Source organism: Henckelia pumila, chromosome 3 (genome assembly GCF_033568475.1).
Source record: "Henckelia pumila isolate YLH828 chromosome 3, ASM3356847v2, whole genome shotgun sequence".
Lineage (NCBI taxonomy): Eukaryota > Viridiplantae > Streptophyta > Magnoliopsida > Lamiales > Gesneriaceae > Henckelia > Henckelia pumila.
The window spans coordinates 177,056,374-177,079,657 of record NC_133122.1 but is presented as its reverse complement, the minus strand read 5'-3'; the positions used below and the strand labels follow the sequence as shown (position 1 = coordinate 177,079,657).

The 23,284-nt window shown below is 36.2% G+C and overlaps 2 protein-coding genes across 2 annotated transcripts; one reads left to right on the top strand and one right to left on the bottom strand.

Annotated features, from left to right (window-relative positions):
* Nucleotides 1-1,840: 1,840 nt before the first annotated feature.
* Nucleotides 1,841-5,799, bottom strand: LOC140891472 (uroporphyrinogen decarboxylase 1, chloroplastic). Its single transcript, XM_073299972.1, has 6 exons — nucleotides 5,691-5,799; nucleotides 5,423-5,589; nucleotides 3,994-4,376; nucleotides 3,557-3,841; nucleotides 2,798-3,033; nucleotides 1,841-2,336 (listed from the first exon to the last, which is right to left on the bottom strand). The coding sequence occupies exons 1-6, from the start codon at nucleotides 5,711-5,713 to the stop codon at nucleotides 2,168-2,170; spliced, it is 1,263 nt and encodes a 420-aa protein (XP_073156073.1). The 5' UTR covers nucleotides 5,714-5,799; the 3' UTR covers nucleotides 1,841-2,167.
* Nucleotides 5,800-6,576: 777 nt separating this feature from the next.
* LOC140891409 (uncharacterized) lies at nucleotides 6,577-8,911 on the top strand. The gene has a single exon (XM_073299882.1). It carries the CDS (start codon nucleotides 6,588-6,590, stop codon nucleotides 8,382-8,384), a length of 1,797 nt encoding a protein of 598 aa, XP_073155983.1. The 5' UTR covers nucleotides 6,577-6,587; the 3' UTR covers nucleotides 8,385-8,911.
* The last annotated feature ends 14,373 nt before the right edge of the window (nucleotides 8,912-23,284 follow it).

The following is a 23,284-nucleotide window of genomic DNA, read 5'->3' as shown; positions in this document are numbered from 1 at the left end:
GTTACAATTTAGACTTAACTCGTTTCAAATTTGAGTCTTATTGTCAAATGAATTACAAGTAATCAACATCTATAAACGATCATTATTTATCATATAGACAATCGAATCCTTTATTTATTTATTTAATTGGTATACATTCATATAATTTTCTCTGACATGAATCCACATTATATTGGAGGATTATCCAACTAAGAAATTATTTAATACAATACAATAAGATTTTTGGATAAATATGATAAAACACAAAAATTCTGTGAGATCGTCTCGTTGATTAATTTTGTACGACTGATCTCCTACTTTACTCAACTCGACTCATTAAAAAAATATTAATTTTTATTCTATACACTATGTATAGATCTGATCGACCGGTCTCACGAATAAATTCTTTTATCCAAATACCGTCGAACTCGGATATAAAACATTATAAATGGTAAGAATCGAATAAAAAAACTAGAAATTAGGGAGTATTTTATTTCCCTTGGGCAAGAATAAAAAAGTAAACAAATAAGGATGCAAAAAATTGATAGTGGATTGTGAAAATAAAAGATCATGGAGACCCCATATGGAATTTCATCTTTTATAGATTCTGAAAACTTTTAATTGCAATAATGATGGATCTACGCATTCAGTATAGTGAGAAATTTATTGTATAATGCTTCTTTTTTGCATCTTTCCCGGCCAAACATTGGATAAATAATAAATACTATTAAGGCAGCTGGACATGACATCAATTGCCCTTTATATGTTGCGAATTAGCACACAAGCCAAATGTTATATCTGCATTTAATTATTTTTTTATTATTATTATTATTATTATTTAAAAGAAAAAGGGCTAAACCATTACTACTGTGTACAATTTTTGATAAAGTATTAAGTACTCGAATTTATGGTTAGTAAATAGTATATCAGACAAAACAGTGTGTTGTTGTGAGAAATTATTGATTTGAATATGACATTTCGTCCTGGGATGGAGACTCGGACTCGAGTCAAGCCACAACCGAAACGATTATTATATGATTTCAATTTCAAAATTAGTAAATCACTTTTAGTTGCGTGATGAATTTGTTAATAGTTGAATTTCGAATTTCTGGATCTCCGTTATTAACTTAAGATTTTGGTGCTAGATACGTCATAAAACTATCGACCAAGCTTGGTAGATATTATTGAGGAAAATAGTCGGTTTAACCCTCTGAATTGTCATGTTTGTTTTTTTGGTCGATCTGATTTGTAATTCTGTATTTTCTTGGTTTTTAGTCCTATTTTGTCGGAATGCTAATGTAACACGGAATACACGCTCAATTTCTGAAATCGCATCATCAATTTTCAATGTCACGTTAGTATTTTTCGGTGTCACATCAACTATAAAATGAAATAGGACAAAAATCCAGTAAAACGCAAGGTTACAAAACTAAAAACACAAATTTGATAAATTAGATGACCAAAAAAGCAAACACGATTATTTAGTGCACTAAATTGTCTAATTTCTTTATTATCTGACTATTATTTTTAGCAGACCACACCCCCATGTTACTTTAGAAATGGTATAATTTTGACACAAATATGGGTGAGTCTTTTCCGAGCTTCGTAAGATCAATGACCAAGCAAAGTTTAATGTCAAATTAGTCACCCTTTTTGTCCGATTCTTGAACGTGCTATTTATCTTTTGCCCAAGAAAAGTGTGACGCACGAATTTGTTCGAGTAGGGAATGTTTTTAGACCATATTATATATTGGTAGAGCTTAAGTGGATCATATCATGAAAATTGAAATAATCCCACAACACATGCACCTTTCGAATAAAATAAATTCAGCTCTGGTATAATATATATTCAAAACGTCCAAGGGTCGGCGTAGTGATGGTTTTAAATAGAAAAAAAAGGGTAATTTTAAATAAAGTCTCCGGGTATGCCGAATTTCACAAGTGGTTATCATTTGAATTGAATGGACTAAAAAAAGTCTAAACCAATGTCACTCTGCAAAATACACAAGGGAAGATCATGGGTTACAATTACTAGAATATGGAAAGAATGACCAAATGAACACCTCTGATACATGGCAAAATCAGACCATCTGCATCAAGAATCAAGTCGAGTTAGTCACCTCGTATCTGGGAATGGACAGCCTGTGCATACAACAAAACTCCATCTCGCACGACAAAATTTTCATTCTCAAGCCACCAAATTGGGTTCCCCAATCGCGTGACTCTCGACTGGGGTATCAAACTTCAAACTTCTCGCAACATCGAAGAAATGAGCCACTGCTTCCTCAGGGGTACCAACAAGAACACCGTGGCCAAGATTGAGAATATGACCTTTCGTTCCTGCACAGTTTACAACCCTGGCAGGCAACACAAATCTCATCAGCTTTGCATGCGAGTAACAAAGTTTAAAGAAATCGAGCTCACACAACACACTTCAGTTGACAAAGATGCTGACACATTTTTGGGTCGGGTTATGTCTCGGTAATGCCAGAGATGGTCGTTGAGATATGGAAACATTTAGCTTTGAAAAAACTTATTAAGTTAGGCCTTTGAAAGTGCTTATTACAACAAAACTAGAAGCAGTTTTATGTGCAAGTTTGTTGGTCAAAAACCAATTTCTTTTTATTTTGAAATAGAGCTTAAGCTGATGCATTCAAAATTCCATGTTTTTGGCCGCGAGATTTCAGCTTTTACAATCGATGTTCCAAGGGGGGAAAAAAAGGTTGAACCAAACATCAACATTCAATCAGAAAGTGCTTAAGAAAAATAAGTTTTTTTAACAATGAATGCCAGATTTGCTCATGTTCGTTTGACAAACCTTTTGATTTCATCGGTCAAGGCAGGAAGAGGAGAAAATAGGTAGGCCGGGTCGACATTTCCTTGTACACTTATATCAATTCCTAGTCGCTTTCTTCCATCAGACATGTCTATGGTCCAGTCAAGCCCAATCACATCAACTCCAGTTCCTTTCATCCGTTCAAGAAGCCCGCCATTTCCATTGATATAGAGCACAAGTGGCGTTTGTGGGCACTTTTTCTTTACTATGCTTACGATCTGCACCAATTGAGGTATTCAGAAAAGGGAAGGGAAGAAATTTGGTGCATGTATAACTCAAAGAGCTTTAAGCAATTGCAGCATCACAGCCTAAATGCGATTGCACCAAACAAAAGAGATACCAGAAAAATGGTGGAGAGCAGAACTATTTTCAGGAAGTATCCTGCTTCCTCAAAATGTCTTGAAATCATTTTTAACTTGTCTTATTTTATCTATGGCAGTACATTAAGCAAATGTTACCAGATAAGAATCTGCATAGAATATTTACAGTTTCGTAGAAATTTGATACCGTTCTTTAAAAATGAAAAATAAGTATAAAAAACTTTAAAATAGGACAATAACACCAAAATTCCAGTAATACTGGGGTCTGGGCTCGAAAACCAGGCAATTCTCAAACTCAGAAAGAAGTTGATCCGAAGCTCAAGAAGATGAAAAATCAATCTCTGTAGAAACTCGCATTCATTATATTTAAAAAGAAACAAAGAGAAAAAAAAATAAAGAAAAACATGTAATAGAAAGTCACCTCGTCAATATAAGGCTTAGACCATTTTTCCCACATATCAGGAGGCAATTGGCCGCCCCAAGAATCAAATATTTGTATGCAATGAGCTCCAGACTCCACTTGGAATATGATATATTCGGTTATTGCCTTTGCCAAATGAGATAGAAGAGCTCTTAGCAAATGTGGCGCTGTATGGCACATACTCTTTATAGTTGTATATGTGCGAGTTGTCCCCCCTTCTACTATGTAAGTAGCAATCGTCCAGGGAGCTCCAACAAAACCCAAAACTGCAGCTCGTTCCCCTACCTAGAATCCAAAATAACAATAATAGCAGCAATGATAATAATACATGAAAATGGATTTTTCATAAAGAAAATAGGATCCATATTTTTTAGAACTAGTAAGAAGCTGTCAGCATAAACTAACAAGTTGATGAAGAATGTGGTTCAGTATCACACCTGTTTACGCAGTATCCTAAGAGAATCTCCGACAAACTGTAATTTCTCCAAGTCAATCGGGTGTAACGCTTTCAAACCCTCTTCAGAACGAATGGGACTGTGTATTACTGGACCCCGGACCTCTTCTATATCAAATGGAACTCCAAATGCTGGTAGTGGAGTAAGTATGTCGGAGAAAATAATCACTCCATCAGGCCGGAAAGCTTCCCACGGCTGCAAAGAAATTTGCACGATGAGATCAGTTGTCTCCGATCTCTCTCTGAAGGATGGGTATTTCTCTGCAAGCTTTCTATAAACAGCCATATACCTTCCTGCTTGACGCATCATCCATGCAGGAGGCCGGCTAACTAGATCTCCTCTTGCAGCCTTGACCAAAAGTGGATCTGCACTCCATATTGAAAAATCTAAAGTAAGATCAGTGATCCCAAGTATCACTACAATGAAGACAGAGGCAAATAGAAACCAATGCTATCAACCCAAACAAAGGTGGTTCATAAACAAACTCAATCCAAGTAACCCCACTCACGTGGCTACCATTTCCCAGGGAAAAAAAAGTGCATCATATCATGCATGGGAATGCACAAGCTAGGAGTAAAAATAATCACAGGAAAACAAAGACTACCTGAAGAGGATGGGTTAAAAAAAATATCATGCCACAGCCACCACTCAAAAATCTTAAATATGAGATCATTCAAACATTCTCAAGTCAATGAGATGACAAACAAGTCTCAGGCTGTCAGTGTGATTGCATCTCATTCGTACTTAGCAATGTCAGAGTTTGAAATGTGGGAAAGTTCCATCAATCACACTCAACAAAAATGCAGGAGGCTAGGAGTTCATTCCGCAATGGCAAAACATCACCTTGCAAAGAATAAGTAAGTAATTCGAGTATACTAGGGCATATGCATACAACCAGATCATAAATCGCCCTATTTGTATGTTCCATCTCAAACAATAAGCCAGTGACACCACAACTCAGAATCAACTGACTAAAATTTACGCTCCGACCGACAAAGAAGGTCCAGAAAACCACATCAAGAAGTTATGGTGGTTGCCAAAAAAGTGTTGCAAATTGGAAGACATGAATGACTCGGTCTAAAAGAGTCTTCCTGGACTTGTTGGAATCCCATCTCGCTAGCAACTTTATTATACATATATATGCATTCCTGGACTTGTTGGAATCCAATTTCGAGAGTAACGATGTTATATACATAGAAGTAAAACCCATCACACTCAAAACTAGATGTCTTCCTGGATACTATCAGAAAAATAAAACCCATCAGACTCAAAAAAAAAGAAGCAAGGGAACGAAGCTGCATTTATAACATTCCCAAAACAGACAATACATACATTCTGCTGAATTAAAGCACCATTCCTCCACATAACTGACGTTACTGGCGCACAAATGACAAGTGGGAAAGAAAGATACCTGATGAAGCAGCAGATGCGCGAGGGGAATTGAATTTTTTGGGTTGCTTGGCCTTCTTGTGGGAGAACACAACTGCACTCGCATTGTTACCGGGAACGAAATTGAAATCTGTAAACAAGCTCGAGGACTTCCAGCTCAGAGCCAAGGTGCAATAATTGCAGTGGGCACTGCACAAACACAAACACAAACACAAGCAAACACGTAAATTGACCGAATTACATCAGAAAATTGAAACAAAAATCTCGCGAGAGAGAGAGAGAGAAGTTGCCTGCTTAAAGTGGAGAAGCCCATGAAAATCGGTGATTCCTTCACTGAGTTTTTCCTCTTCCCCTTATCGCTTTCTCTCCGTGAACTTCCTTTTGATCCTCACGTTTGACCCCATCATCGAATTCAAAGTTACCCTCCGATTTTTTATTTTTTATTTTTTATTTTAAAGAAAAGATAAAAAAGTAAAATAAACGTTGTGCATTCATTCCATTTTACATTTTCTCGAAAAAGGAAAAAAAAAAAAAAACATTCTACAACGTCTACCAAATAATATTCCATTTTACCAAATAATATTGTTGTTAGTTTGGTTGATACCATTATTTTTAAATATTACGAAAACTCTTGTGAATTTTTCATGAATTAATTTTATGAGACAAATATCTTATTTGACGATCTATTTATTTTTTATGACAAAATATTACTTTTCACTCTTTATATGTATCAAATCAAATCGATCAATCTCATAGATAAATAACGGTGAGACCGTATACCTACACAAAAATCAAATATTTACTAGGGTCTTAACACATGTAATATATATGCATACCAAATTAAAATAATTATAATTTTTTTAAAAAAAATAATCAACTACCAAACAATTGAGACGATGAAAGATTACTTCACAAATTTTAAATTTAACAATGTGGAAGCGGAATGAATAGAAAGCCATATGGAAAAATAAAAGTTCTAAATTAGATATTTTTATTTAATTTTTTACGAGTGATATATTGTGAGACGTGTAAAAAATAATTCATTATGACGATGTATTAAGAATTTTGTGTGTTTTTTTTATTATTTGTTATGTTATGATTATTAAAAAAAGAATAATATATTATATATGTATCTATTCCTTTATTTATCCGATTACAATTACAGCTTGAGTGAAGTTCAGTAGAGGATGCAACTCCAAACCCCAATGTTCCCTCAGCTTCAGGTTCAGACCTTAAACCCTCTTCTTCCTCTTCACCTCTCTTTCCACAAAATTCTCAACCCTTTTCCCAAAACTGTGGTCCCAATTCGATCGTGCCCGAAGGCCCCCATTTTCTGCTCGCGGACCCCTATCCCACCATTTCGCGGCCGGCCGGACTTCCGTTCGTTTGCTGGTCGGAGCAAAGGGAAGCAAGGAGACTCCTCCTCGGGCCGTATAGAGGGAAACGCGGAGCTTCGTAGGGAAGCCAAGCGCAATGCACGCCGGAAAAGCAAGAAGCTGGCGGAGAGCCTGTTCTACAGGCTGAACAATCCCCACAAGAATTACCCTGATAATTTCACGGAAGAGGAGCTACAGATGATTGGTCTGGGATATGACAGGATGGTGAGGTTTATGGATAAGGACGACCCGAATTTGAAGCACCCGTATGACTGGTATAAATATGGTCAGTTCGGGCCATACTCTTGGCGTGGGGTGGTGTTGGGTGACCCGATTCGTGGGAGGTTCTCGGATGAACGTGTGTCCATGATTGGCGAGGTTAGGGATCAAGAGGAGTGGGAAAAGATTGAGCGGTATGATATGGCCGTTGATTTTCAGAAAAGTTTGGATTTTATGGATAAGGACAAGAGATTTAGGTATTATTGGGTTTTCGTGAGGCACCCGAAATGGAGGATCTCGGATTTGCCCTGGCAGCAGTGGACTTTGGTGTGTGAAGTGGTGCTTGAAGCTGGGGAGCAGAGATTGGATAAGTGGACTTTGATGGGGAGGCTTGGGAACAACTCGAGGGCCAAGATCACCCAATGTGCAGCCTGGATGAGGCCTGACATAATATATGTGAAAAGGCCGGTGTACCAGTGTAGGTTTGAACCTCAAGAAGATTTTTTTGGGGCATTACATCCGTTGCTCGATCCAGAAACTGAGGAGGATTTCATGTTTGAGCTGGAGAATGATGATGGAAGGACGGAGCTGTGCACGTACTTTGGTGGCTTGTGCAAGATGGTGAAGGTGAACCCCAAGGCTTTCGTGGACGATGTAGTGAATGCGTATCAGAAGTTGAGTGATGAGAAGAAGTCGAAAGTTTTGGAATTTTTGTTTAGCAATCTTCCTGTGGTGTTGTTGCATCCATATACCAAGGAGTGGAAGGCACAGTTGGAGGAATTGGAGTTGGGCTGTGATGCACCGGACGAAAGTGATGACCGTGGTGGCAACGTTGGTGAGAATGATGTCGTCATGGATTGGGTTGAGGATGATGGAAACGATGATGGTCGTGATGGAGATGAAGTCAGTGAGGATGAAGATGACCCAGATGATTTAATTCTGGACACGGAAGGAGCTGGAGACGAGGTGTTGGGAATCCAGGAGGACGACGATTCTGCTCCAGAAGAGGACGTCTCTTATTGGGACGAGGAGTTTAAGAAGGCCATGCGTAGCAATGAGGGCATGGAAAAACTTGTAAAGAGAAGTATAGAGACTTCTAACAAGTTTTATGAAGAGCAAATGAAGTCAATTGAGCAGCGGAAGCAGAAGGTGGAAGCCGTAGGGGATGGAGATGAACTAGAAATGAGAGGAAAGAGGGCGAAGGTCCGCCCCGAAGAATGGAAGCGTCTTGGCTATGGTCCATACAGGAAAAGGATTGAGAAGAGTAAGATTCCACCTGGCTTGTTCCTACGTGCGGCAGTTCGGCCATTCACTTACCGGAATCTTGTGAAGGAGATTGTTTTGACGAGGCATGCGATTTTGGAAGGTGAAATTGCAGCGAAGAAATGAACCTTCCCTTGCTGTGTTGGCACTTTTGATAACTCGGATTTGAATCATTCGATAAGGATCTAGTTGATCTCAAGTAATTCTCACGGGTAACGAAATGTAGCCCGTACAAATCAAGTTCCTAATGGTTAATGCTGGATGATCGACTCAAACTCAAATCGTATCTATTTATTTAAATGGTGTAGATTTCATTTTCGTGGCTTGAAAATATTTGGTTAGTGTCTGGAAATAGTGAAAAGAATTCCAGGGACGTGGAATGTGATGATGAAGCTTAGTAATTTCTAGCTATGGAATCCACTATTTGGAGTCTAACTGTGAATCAATTTGATGTTACTGAAGCGGAAGTGAAAATCAAAATCTTGGATACATGGGTTTAGCCTGTATGTATTTTTCGAGGTATTCGTTTTGAGTCGATGCCCTGTGCGTTTGTGGATCTCTGCTAATCTGATGCTAATGAAGAATTTTTACTGCCTAGTTAGCTTTTGTCTTATGCAAAGTGTTCCAGATGTAATAGCTGTGATTTCTATTGTGGTATGCAAATTTATATTAATCATTTTTGTTAGGAAATAGGGGTTGCACATAAATAGTTTGAGGTGTTGTCACAAGTTGTTGACAATACCTACAATAACACCTTGAGTAATTTGCAGCGGAATATAATTAAAACATGAATAAAATAAACAAGCAACCAAATAAATAGACTCAGATAAATAAGCCAGAGTATAAATACTCTTGCAGCGCCTCAGGGAAAACTTTCACTAGAAACGAATCAAAGAGTTTTACAAACCCTAAAACTAGTGATTATTGAAAAAAACAATTTCTCAAAACAAGTGAGAAAATAAACCATAAAAATAACTTCTAAAAGTTCTATTCAAGATAGAATAAATAAAATAGAGTAAGGAGTTGAAAATCTTGATGCCAAAACTTGTAGAGACGAAGCACTCTTTGATCTATGATCTTCAAGTGTTCTTCAAAGCATCAAGCAACCTTGACCGATATGAGATTTCAATGATCTTCAATCCTTCTCTCAATGTACGTATGTGAAGCTATCAGAAAATCTCACGGTCTCTCTATTGATTTCGATCGGTATCTTTTCTTTGTGCACGCCTATCTCAATATATAGGCAAAAATCCTTCTTTTTTTGGTTTCCTTGTATGCATAGAATTCTCTTGATTTGATCTTCTCAAATCTATACAATTAAAGAAAGATAAATATTAGATATGATATGATAAATATTATAATAAGCTTATCAAAATCTCAAATCAACTTATTCAAGGAAATAAATCACTTAAATAAAGGTTACTTCATGTCCAAGAAAGACAAAAGATATTAAATAAAATTTTTCAGAATTAACAGATTTTAAAGGATAAAATATTTCTTTCAATCTCCCCCTTTTTGTCTTTCTGGACAAAACACATTTAATCCATAAACAACTCAACTTAACTCCCCCTTAATCAAAACTGCCCCTGAATACTAAAACAAATTCTCCCCCTAAGTGTAAGAAGAGGTGTTGTCATGAGATGTTGGCAACATCTAGATACAACACTTCAGAACTATAAGCACATGTAAAACAGAGAGACAAATAATTCAGAGTAAATACCAACACCAGTTTTGATTAGGAGCAGAGCAAAAAAAAAAAAACACAAAACTAAGCAATTAAAAAAAAACTAAAACAACTAAAGCAAATCTAGAATTTATTGCTTTCAGATGAGCCATCAGCTTCAGCTTCTTCATCTAGTCCAGCTTCACTATCTTCTCTCCCTTTTTGTTCAGAAGGACCAGCTCCGCTTAGTAGTGATTCGTAGTGATCCTTCAAACCTTCATAATAGGCAAGATCAGCCTTAGCCTGTGCAATCTTCTGCTCGGCATGCACCAATTGGGCTTGAACAAAAGTAGAATCAATGTTCTGCGCAGCAGAGGGGGGTACAAAAATTTCAGTGGCAGAGGGGGTGTTGACAACACCTGCCACAACACCTGCAACAACACCTGATTCAGACCAAGGTAGGTCTATCTTTCTGTTGCCTCACAGCAATGCAGGTGCTATCTTCAGCAGTTCTCCTGGTTCAATAAGAACCTCATCATCATCTTTCTCAATCTCTTGAGACAGCAACATATAATAGATGAGGGATGGATAAGGCAACTTCAAGGTTGGTTGTGCACAGTCTGCAAAGGCCATGACTGTGTCAAACACAAGTCAACCATAGTTGAAATTGCTTCCTATCCCAATGGCGTACAAGACTGGAGCCTGATGCTTGGTAACAACAATAGAATTCTCAGATAGAGTCCATGTCTTGACAGCTGTCTTGTGTAGAACAGAGTAGAATGAGGTGAGCTTGACAGCCTGCAACTTCTTAGGATGAGCTGGAAATAAAGTGACTTGCCCTCCTGTGATGCAGATATCATCTCATCCAAATTAGGTAGTGCAGCATCATCACCAGTAAGTGTATGGAGGAATCCATTGATCATAGCAGGACTGAAGGCAAAAATCTGTTCTCTCACATACACCTTCCCATATTTGACATATTTTGGACCCTTCACAGCTTCAGTCAAGTTACAATAGAATTCTCGAACAATTTCCCTGTAATACGGACCAACAGTAGAAACAGTGGCCATCATATTTCTCACCTCAAAGAATTTGACCAAATTTTGAGCTCCATAGCTCTCCACATCAATATTACGTTCCTCAAGGAACTCACGATCAGAATACTTATCCCAACAATCTGCAATTTTCATGGAATAAAAAGTTGAGGAGTAAGACTCATTTACCCGATATTCTTCACCCAAGGTGTTGTCCAGGGTGTCGGCAACACCTTCCTTAACATCTTTTTCTTCTTCCTCAGAGTCATCAGAATCTGACTCTTCTTTCAATTCTTTCTCAGCATCTGAATCTTCACTCGAGTCAGTGCTGGAACTATCAGAGGGGTGAGGATGGTTATCAGCAAATTCCTCCATCATTTCTTCATCTGGTTCATCATCAGAATTTTGAGGAGGAGCAGCAACTGTAGGTTTTGTGCTTTTGGACTTATTCATCTTGGCCATGAACTGGGCTATTGAAATTTTCTCGTCATCAGAAACTACAGGAAGAGCAGCAGATGATGGTTCCTCAACAGTAGGAATAGACGCATCTTTCTCGATATCAGCAGCAACCAACGGAGTTTCTGACTTTGTGCAATCCTGATCAGAGGAATCATCTGCTGACTTGCTTTCAGCAGCAAAAGGAACCGGAATAGCTTCTCCCGAAGATTCCTAGGTACTCGATTTTCCCCTCTTTCGGCGTACTATCTTGAAATCTTCATCAGAGCTTTCATCCCCAGAAGTAAACTCAGTGTCCACCAAGGATGGTCTAGAAGATTGACCCTTTCCTCGAAATCTCTTCGAATCTGTATAATCTGGATTATAACCAGCCTGTTACTTGGATCTACGGGTCAAGGGTTTCGTGGAAAACACCTTGTTTAGCACGGACATGTTAGGAAAATTTTGCACGTCAATAGCATTACCAGGCTCTCCTGGGGCAATGGAGTCCAGGGGCACTGGTTTTTCAACAACAGAAACTATGGCTTGTTCAACCACATGGTGTGATGACTGATTTGTTGTAACACCTTCAGCAGCATCTTCTGTATAGCCCATCTTCGATCGGATGTCATGTGAATCAAAACCTTTTCCTGTCATTTGAATATGCGAGAGTGAACACACGAAAAAAAATTAGGGCAATTGATTAACAGAGAGTACTGAGAATAATGAGGTGCGAGATAAAACAAAGAAATAATATATTTCCATAAACAGATAAAAGCCCAAATATATAACACACCAAACCTTTTCCTATTCTAACTCGGATTCTCAGTAGGCCCCAAAGGTAAAAAAAAAAACTAACGGTAACATTCCCAAAACGGTAACAAATCCGATTTAAATTTGGCAATTAATCTCTTCGATTTTCATTGATAATCTAGGCTCAAATATTTCACCAAATATTTCCAAGTTTAACTCATCATCAAAATATAACAAAACTGAAACAAAATTCAATCCCATTCAATTTCCAAAATTCAGAGGATAGGGCAAAAATCAAAATTTTCATTTGATCGGAATTTATAACCTTTTGGCCCAAGATATTCACAAATAAAAATATGCATGTCCTAATTATGTCTAAAACAGAGTGTGACAGTAATTAAAAATGCAATCACATGCAAAATTATATGTTGACACATGAGGTGTTTTCAACGATGTTAGCAACATCTTCCCGCAACACTTCAGGATTCAAAAAAAAATTTGGTATCCAATTCATTATATTTTTGCAGAATTGGTAGTCTGCACACTAAAGAAACGATCTTCAATGGATCCCTTTAGGTAGCTTTTTCTATTTGATTCTGATTTCAATCAAATTTGATGATTGAATCAATTCAAGTTTAGTCATTCTTGTTCTTTTGAGAATCTGATTTTGCAAAGTCACTTTTCATTTGGGACAAGATCATGGAATACACGAACGTCTCTCCACTACTTCGTGACCTAGTCAGAACTATTCTTCAATTAATCCATATTAAACTGTAAAACATTTTGCACAGAATCCTGAGTGAAAACCAGTGAATGGTTACAAAATATCAAACACATCATAAAACAGAGTGTATGCATGAATGCAGTATGCCTAAGATCCTAAAAATGCACATGCATGTCAAGGATTTGGACATTATGCAAATGAGTGTGCTAACACGCTTAGGAAAGGTATGAATACATCCTTAAGTGATGAAGAGTCTGATGAAGAAGAACAAGAGGATGAAGAGAGTCACACTGCATTGTTTGCCCCACTGGAAAGCAAAAAGATGTTTCAAGTCAATCCTTTAGGTGTTTTTTCAAAGCATCAAGCAGCCTTGACCGATATGAGATTTCAATGATCTTTAATCCTTCTCTCAATGTACGTATATGAAGCTATCATAAAATCTCACGATCTCTCTATTGATTTTTGTCGGTATCTTTTCTTTGTGCACGCCTATCTCAATATATAGGCAAGAATCCTTCTTTTCTTGGTTTCCTTGTATGCATAAGATTCTCTTGATTTGATCATCTCAAATCTACACAATTAAAGAAAGATAAATATTAGATATGATATGATAAATATTATAATAAGCTTATCAAAATTTAAATCAACTTATTCAAGGAAATAAATAACTTAAATAAAGGATAATTCATGTTCAAGAAATGCAAAAGATATTAAATAAAATCTTTTTAGAATTAAGAGATTTTAAGGAATAAAATATTCCTTTCAATTTTTACTGTCAATTGCGCAAGTTCGTGTGGCATACTTCTTTTCCCTAGGCTTTTATCATTATATTGCATTTTACCTTGCAACCACTTGGATAAGGTAGGTGAGTTTGTTTAATCCTCTCTATTGTTGACGAGGTCGTCTATTCTACACTTCCTTCCAGTCTGAGCTCTTACATGTGTGTGAGCAGTCGCAACATCATCTTAACAATGATATATTATGCTGCCTTGATCTTCCTTTGTTGTTCATGATTGTATCAACAGTGATACATTATGTCTGCAGCGAACGCAGGGATAAATAAGGCCGTTCAGACTTTAGAGAAGTGCTTCATCGGATGCCCGGAACCCCGATGAAAACTGAGCTTATTTTCTTCAGTCGCATACAGTAAAAATTAGTCCATGTTTTGAGTTAAGATGGTGATCACATGCATTAATTATCCTTTATATAGTTTGTGGTAGATAATCATGTCTGATTCTCTCGTACAGGGCCGATGCCCAGTATCTCATTGCCTGTTTAAAAAAAATCCCATAGAGAACAAATAGTTTTATCTATACTTAAGCGACTTACAACTGTCCCACTACTGTCATCATCCACACGTACTTTGAGAAACACGTACTTTGAGAAACATTAACTTTGGAGTTATTATGTGACTAGCTCTCCAAAAAAAGATGCATTTTAAGGTTTCTCAACGGTGGAGTTTCATACCTACACAATCTTCGAATCTCTTTCATTCTAGCGTGGGATAGGTTTATTTATGTTCTCCTTTTTCTAAAAACCTGCCAAGACCTGTTTTCTTTCCATGCAATCTCTTGCAATCGGCAAATACTCGACGCTTTTTTTTCTTCCCGGGCGTGGCATATAATTTCTGTGAAACTTTGTTTATTTCTTATTTTTTATTTTTTTGAAATGAAAACTTTGTTTGTTCTTGTATCTAATGAGAATAAGAAAAGTCGAGCATGTTAGATGCACATGTTTTGCGAAAATCACGTCAATAAATAATTTATATTACCTTTAAAAACAAAGGATTATTTTTTATAATTTTAAATTTAAAAAATAAAGTTAAAAGAATATGGTTATAAATAATAAATAATCATCTATTAAAATATAAAAGTAGAGAAATTTTTGTTCATTTATTAAAATGACCAAAATAATTATTTTAAAAAGTATATGCATTATTAATAAAGTTGAAAGTTAGCAGTTATAAATAGAAAATAATAATTTATTAATATATAAAATAAGGGACATTTTTGTTCTTTATTATAATGATCAATTTAGAGGGTGTTTGATTAGGGATGACAATTTCCTTCGAACCGATGGGGAACCTGATATCCGACCCGAACGGAGGAGGGTATGGAGGTATTTTTTGGACCCGATTAAATAAATGGGTAAATGGGTATGGAGATCTCGTAAATGGGGATGGAGGGGGATGTAGTGGTATCCTACCCATACCCGACCCGATATCCGATTATATATATATATAGTTTTGCTATGCTGCCCACCTCCCGTGTCCACCTTCATGCCCACCTATGAGGTGGCACTCATCCATTGGATGAACCATTTGTATATGATTCATCTCATCCATTATATATATATATAGTTTTGCTATGCTGCCCACCTCCCGTGTCCACCTTCATGCCCACCTATGAGGTGGCACTCATCCATTGGATGAACCATTTGTATATGATTCATCTCATCCATTGGATGATTGTCACCTCATAGGTGGGCATGGAGGTGAGCAGCATAGCAAAACTATATATATATATATATATATATATATATATATATATATACACACACACACATATTAATTTATATTAAATAAATGCTAATTTAATTTTTTTTGTTGAATTATGTTAGTTGGATGAAATAATGAAAATTATTAATATAAAACTAATGCTATTTTTTAGAAGTTTTATTTTTTATATAAGTTTTTGGTTGTAAATTTTCTTCGGTGTTTTATTTTTTATTATCTTAAAAATTTTGATATAAAAATCTAGAAAATAAGTATAGTTTTATCAAATAATTAAAATTTAAAAAAAATTATTTTTATGGAGTATATACAATAAATGGGTATATGGGTAGGGTATGGATATCCGATCATCCGACGGATATGGGGATGAAGATGAAATTAAATATCCGATGGATATGGGTATGGGTATGGGGATGGATTTAATAAATGGATATGGGAATGAAGGCACGATATCCTACCCATACCCGACCCATTGCCATTCCTATGTTTGACTAAACTTATAAGCTGTTTTAGGAGCTTATAAGTTGTTAGGTCTTATTTTAAAAATAATTTGTTAAAGTGTTTGGATGAACTTATTTTAAACAACTTAAAGATGTTGGTGTGTTTGGTATTATAAGATCTTTTTATTATCGAAATTATCAAAAAGGGTAAAATACTATGAAAATAATTTAAATAGTAATATACATAAAAAATAGTTTTAAATTTATCATAAATATTAAAAATATATTAAAAATAAAACTATTTTTAATTTTAAAAATCTTGAAAAATAATTTTTAAAAATACATTTCAAATGTGTTTTTGGTTGTTTTTTTAAACATACACGCAGGTCAAACAGAAGAGGCCCAACAATAACGAATCGGGTCATAGTGAAAAAAGGTCATTTTACTCTTTCTCACGTACCACGAGAACCCAAATTTTTTTCTCCTCATCCGCAGCTGTCTTCTCCACCAAACCAATCATGTGTTGCGAAGCGGTAAAGAATCGTTGTTTTTCATTTTTAGATGAAATCCTTTGGTTTCATTTCTAATTCTTGTATTTGATTCTGTTTGTTCATTCTTCATTCTCATAATATTTCGGGGTTGTTTGTCTTTCTGATTCTTCAGATGCAATTTTCGGTCTCGTCGTAGTCTCACCAATGTGTGGAATGATTGAGATACTTTTAATTTAGAATTATCTTTTACTCAATTAATTTATTTCCTTTTTTACTAGATTTGATATATTGTGAACTTATCATAATATATATATCTTTATCTCAACTTAGACCATTTTCAACCCAAAACTTCATTTTAAAGCAGCTCTATTCTAAAATAGCGCAATTTCTGCACTAAATATAACATTCATCTCCAACTCACCTACTTCAAATCTTACTCTAAAAAGAATATTTTCAGATTATTCCTTTTACTTTAATTTTTTACTTTACTTTTTATTATTTATAAACATATATATATTTATAAAATTGCATTAATTAATTATATTACATTTAATTTTTATTATATTAAAATTATAATATTAATAATTACAATAATATTATTAAAATGATCAATATATTAATTTCGTATTATTATTATAATATATTATGAGAAATTAAATATAAATTGTTCCAAATGATGAAATAAAATAAAAGTATGTGATATAAATTATTAAATCTTTTAAATTATTATAAAACAAACTAATTATTTTTTAAATAATACCTTAATTACAATTCATTATTAATTTTTAAAAATCAGCGTTAAATTTTTATTTTTATTTTTATTAATTAAATTATTTTTTCATTATATAAATAATAAAAAAAACAATAAAAAATAAAAAATAAAAATAAAAACCCCCTACGTCAAATTTGACGCAGGGAGCCAACCCATTGGACGCTACTTTAAAGTAACGTCCATGGGTTGGAGGAGTGCCCCTGCGTGAGAATAGCGCGAACACGCAGGGTTGGAGATGCTCTTAATGATTTGTTCTTATCTTTGTAGGTTCAATATTTGAAATAAGGAAACAAGATCAACTCATTATAGAGATAAGAGTTTCACGCCTACAAGGAAACAAAGATTCTTTGACTTATTTATGGAGTGGGCGTGTACAAAAGAGAGACACCAAGAGAGATTTTTTAAGAGCTTTTGCGCGTGCAACTTGAGAGAAATCTGAATATTTTCTGAAGCTCGTTCTGGTCGTTTTTTTCCTTGACTGCCTTGAAGCTTTGGAGAACACTCAAAGATCGAAGATCATAGAGTGTGCTGCTATCGTGTTTTGGAATCAAGGATTCATCTCCTTACTTTGTTTTTTTTAATTCTATTTCGTATAGAATGTTTATGAGATGTTTTTATTCTTTATTTTCTCACATGTTTTTAGAAAATTATTTTTACAATAATTCACTAGTTTTAGGGTTTGTAAAACTCTTTGATTTATTTTGTAGTGAAAGTTTTGCCCTGAGGCGTTGCACGAGTACTTTGTACTCTGGCTTAAATATCCGAGTCTGTTTATTTGATTCGCGCTTTTATAGTTTTCCGCTGCATGTTATTGGAGATGTTTTCAACATCTAGTGACAACATCTAAATCTGAGTTTATGTGCAACCAATTATTCCTTACAAGTGGCATCAGAGCCACATTCTTGATACACTAAGAACTGATCCTGGTTTATTATTTTTCAGTGGAATAATATGGACTCATCTACTACAGCCAACTCGTTTTTGAAACCTCCCTTTCTTGATGACACAAATTATGCTTTGTGGAAAACAAGGATGCGCTTTACTATCAAAGCTATGGATGAATGTGCATGGTAGAGTATACTTACCGGTTGGACTGCACCAAAGATCATGGACAAAGATGGTGACTATGCCATAAAGCCAGAAACCACACGGACAACCGAGGAGGCACAAATCTCAAGTTTTAATGCCAAATCTATCAATGCTATATTTTCAAGTGTTGACATGAGAATGTTCGGGCTTATTGCTGATTGTGTTGCTGCGAAGGATGCATGGGTTACACTTCAAGAGCATTGTGAAGGGTCTGAAAGCATCAAGAGAACAAGGATGAGGTTGCTGACTTCAAAATTCGAGAATATCCGGATGAATGATGATGAAACGATATTTGAATATGATCAGCTGGTAAACAAGTTGCTTCAATCACTGCCGGAAAGATTCAATGTAAAAGTTGGGGCTCTTGAAGAAGTAAAAGACTCCTCGAATATGAAGTTGACAGAATTTATTAGCATCCTTCAAGTGTTTGAGATGAATTGTACTGCACAGAAGAAGGACAAAGGGAAATATATAGCCCTTCAAGCTTTAAATGACTCATACGAGGACTTTGTTCAATTTCTTCAAGAAGTTCTTCAGTCTGATCTTGAGGATGACTCAATCTCACTCATCACAAAGAAATTTAGTGATTATTTGAAGAAGACGAGGGAGAACAAGAAGTCTGATCAGAAACTTAAGGCTCCAATGTTTACTGCTAACAAGCCGTTGAGAATTGCTGGTCCAGATCAGTCACCAAGGAAGTTTCCTGATCCACAGAAGCCTCGACTTATGCTGGAAGGAAAGAAGAAACCTGTTTCAAAGAGAATAGACAATATACAGTGTCATGCTTGTCAAGGGTTTGGACATTATGCCAATGAGTGTGAAAATAATCTTCGGAAGGGAATGAACACATCCTTGAGTGATGAAGAGTCTGAAGAAGATGAAGAACAAGAAGATGAAGAAAGTCACACAACCTTGAAAGCCTTACTGGAAAGCAAAAAGTCATTTCAAGTCAATCCATTAGGTGTTGCCGCAGGTGTTGCCACACCTGGCCGCAACATCTCCCAAATGTCAGTATGTTTGACTTCCTCTACTGCTAATAATAAGTGCAATTCTGATGCAGGCGATGAAACAATGTCCATGGAATATGTTCGTATGATGTATGAAGAGCTATATGCTGACTAGATTGAAAGGAATAAGACGAATACTATTCTTTCGAAAGAAAATACGGACTTGAAGGCTGCTTTGTCAAGGCTTGAAGTTATGCTGAGCAAGAAGGACCTGGAATTGTTTCATGTAAAGGAAGAACTCGGAAAAACTAAGGCTACACTGGCCAAGTTCAATTCAAGCACAACCAAGCTTGATTCCTTGCTCATGATAAGAAGAGATGGTAAGGCGGGATTATGATTTGAAAACAACAAGTTTGAAGTTGGTGAATCTTTAAAAGCTCCTGTGTTTGTCAAAGAAAATATCTGTACAAGAAGCTCACCTAAAAAGGTCACATCAACCGAACCATCAAAAGGAAAGTCACAGCATACTATTCCGAAAAAGTCTGGGAGAAATTGTAAGTATGTCTGTCATTACTGTCATAGACCTGGCCATATCAAACCATACTGTTTTAAGTTGCAGGAAGACTACAGACAGAGATCTGCATCTAAGGTGTTTCCTAAGGTGTTGTCCAACACCTCACACAACATCTCCATGAACAGATATACTGTAAGAAAGGTTTGGGTACCAAAAGCTGATATTCACTGTTACATGATTTATACTGCTTTGAAAACTAATGTTTCAGGTGCTTGGTACTTCGATAGCGGGAGCTCACGACATATGACAGGTTCCAAGATATTTCTCACTGACTATGTTGAACAGAAGGGTGGAAAAATGACTTATGGAGGAGGTTCGAAGGGAAATATCATTGGAAAAGGCACACTGAATGTTGGTGGATTGCCTAAACTTTGAAACGTGCTGCATGTTGAAGGACTTCAAATCTAATAAGCATTAGTCAGCTTTGTGATGATAACTTGCATGTTCAATTTGATAAGAAATTATGCAAAAATTTTGATAGCTCTAACTTGTGTGTAATGACATGTACAAGGTAATCTGATAACTGTTATCAACTTGGAGAAGAGATGGTATGTAGGCATACTAAAGTGAATGAATTCAACCTTTGGCATAAAAAAATGGGTCATGCAAACTTCAAGACTTTGAAGAATTTAAGTAAGCTTGATTCTCTCAGAGGTATGCCTAATTTAAAATCTGAAATTCCATTTGTGTGTGAAGCATGTCAAAAAGGGAAGTAGACCAGGGTGTCGCACCAGATGTTGCCAACATCTGAGACAGCACACTGTCTTGAGCTTATACATATGGACTTAATGGGTCCAATGGATGTTGAAAGCTTCGGAGGTAAGAAATACTCTTTCGTTTGTATTGATGATTTTTCAAGATATACATGGGTAAACTTTTTGAGAGAAAAATCAGACATTTTTGACGCCTTCAAGAAATTTCTCACTAGGATTGTGAATCTACACAACCTGAAGGTAATCAGAATTCGTACTGATCATGGTAAGGAGTTTGAAAACCCTTCATTTGAAAGTTTGTGTGATAAGAAAGGTATTTCTCCTGAATTTTATGCTCCTAAAACTCCACAATAGAATGAAATTGCTGAAATAAAGAATAGAACTTTGCAAGAGATGACAAGAGTGATGCTGATTTCGAAAAATATTTCAAAACATTTTTGGGCAGAAGCCTTAAACATTGCATGTAATATTTCAAATAAAGTATATTTGAGGAATGTTTCTACTATGACTTCTTATAAAATTCTCATGGGAAAGAGGTCAAACCTTAAGTATTTTCATGTTTTTGGATGTGTGTGTTACGTTTTGAATGATAGAGATCATCTTGCTAAGTTTGATGCAAAAAAGTGATAAATGTGTATTCTTAGGATATTTATCGAATAGCCGAGCCTATAGGATGTTTAACTTAAGAACTAGGACTATTTTTGAGTCTATTAATGTAGCACCTAGAATTTCATATTCAACCTAGCTATATACTTACACCTATGCATACACACACATGTACACACTACACACTCAAACTTTTAAACACAAATTAAATCATTTTGCAAAACCCTAGCCGGCTGCCGCCGGCCACCTCATGCCGCCGCCGTCACTTGGAGTCCATCGTGGGAAGGTTTCCTAGCTATTGGTTCGAAGAGTTCAGCCATCTCCCCTTCCTTGGTTAGATTTTTTTTGGTAGATAAAGGTTAAGGCAAGTGTAAGCTTTTTTCTTGGGCATTCAAGCTAGCTATTATGTTCATGTGCTAAACCTTTTTCTTTATTTCGAAATACCTATGTTTCTATGTCATGTGGTTTGAATTTTTTTTAAGTTTTCAGCCAAGGTTTGTGTAAAATATCAATATATGCATATGTGTGGAGGTTTGAGAGTTGTGTGATGAAGTTTGACTTGAGATATGAAGGGTTCTTCTTGCACTTTGTCATTTTTGAAAATTTCAGAAGTTACATGCCCTATAATTCGAAACTTTGCATGTGTTAGGGCTGACATTGAAGTGTGTTTGGAGCATTTTGATTATTTTCTTTGGGCTTGATTGATTGTTCAAGAGTTTGATGCATTTTGGTGCACGATCACATTGTTTTTGAAATGTGGAGTTGAAGTGTGGTTGAGGGCTTCCTAGGTGCTTGGGGTGAGTCCTAAGAGATGTTAATAAGTGTGTTTGGTGGTTTGGAATGAGGTAGAGTTAAGGGAAAAGGGCATGGAGTTGAATTATTGAGGTAAGGGTGAAGAATAGTGATGAATTCTTTGGGCAGGGGCTACTGAATTCAGGGCAGGGGAGGTACCAATTTTGGTCTGGGTGTGTCTTGGGCTGGTCCTAGGACAAGTTTATGATTTTGTGGTCGCATCGGTATAAAATGGGCTCGTTTCGATTAAGATTTGGATAGGTTAAGGGTCTCTTAAGCTTAAGGGGTTGGAGCAGAATTTTTAAGAGGTAAATAGGGGTTGTCCGAAATTTTTTGTTGATTGGGTTTCTTGGGCTGTTAAAGGAAGTCATAACCTAGTCCTATGATTAGTTTGTAGTGTTTGGAGAGTGTTGGTTCGAGCGGGGTCAAATTCGGCTAAGGTAAGATCGAATGAAGGGCTTTTCGGGTTGATTGCTCGGGTTATGCCTTGTTTGTAAGATTTGGAGTTTAAGATTGGGTAGTCCACCTAGGGGCAGCCACTCACTCACCTAATACCCACATTTTTAGTTGAGTTTCATTTCTTATAGTTGCATATTCGTGTGTTTGAGTTCTCGTCTTGGAGTCAAGTAAAGTAAGCAAAGTGTATCACTTCTTTTGCATCTCAAGAAAAGTTAAAGTCACAAGTAAAGAAATTGAAGTTTTGAATAAAGTGATTGATTTGTGACACAGAGGGGCTTGGAGGAGTTGGGAGAAATCTTGATTACCCTTGCCAACAGAGGGGTTTGGAAGAGTTGGGAGAAATCCTGATTTCCCTTACCAACAAAGGGGCAATATGGCGTTGGGAGTAATCTCGATGTCCTTGCCGGCATAGTGCACTGCGGCCATGATCGGTCAAATTATTAAAGGAAACGTCACAATCAATGATCCAAGTTCTCAGAAAAGAAAGTAAAGTTCAAGGAAAGTTTATGAAAGTCTCATGTTCAGTTTCAAGTTCAGTTTCATGATTAATTTAAGAAAGATCAAAAGTCTCATAGCTTGAGTTGGCATGAGTTCTTTGTTTACAGGTTATCTCATTCTCTTGTATCATGCATATTTTTAGTTTAAGTTTGCAAAGTATATTATGTACAATACTTTGAGTATTACTGTAGGTATTTTTAAACTCTTGTTATTACACTGTTTATACTTGCTGAGTCATTAGACTCAGTATGCTTGTTTGATTGCCAGGTGAGGAGGAGTATCTAGAGATTGAGGGGCAGGATCCTCGGGGTTGAGGTCGCCGGTGGTGCAAGACCCTATGACCGTTGCTACTTTTAAGTTTCCGCATAAGACCGTGTTTGTAATAAAGAATTTTAGTTTGAGTACTTTCAGTATTAGCCAGGATGTGTTTCCTTGTGCTTAAATTTTAGTCTTGAAATTTGTTATCGCTATTATTGCAACCGTGTGGGGTTGCTTTCTTTCTGGAGTTTATGATTATCGCAGTT

Bases quoted from the DNA above. Each gene is read 5' to 3' on its own strand.
- LOC140891472 (XM_073299972.1), bottom strand. From the start codon at position 5,713: ATGGGCTTCTCCACTTTAAGCAG. The intron at 4,377-5,422 runs GTATCTTTCTTT...TATGGAGTGCAG, and splicing joins CGCATCTGCTGCTTCATCAG to ATCCACTTTTGGTCAAGGCT. The intron at 3,034-3,556 runs GTGACTTTCTAT...CAATTGGTGCAG, and splicing joins CTAAGCCTTATATTGACGAG to ATCGTAAGCATAGTAAAGAA.
- LOC140891409 (XM_073299882.1), top strand. From the start codon at position 6,588: ATGCAACTCCAAACCCCAATGTTCCCTCAGCTTCAGGTTCAGACCTTA.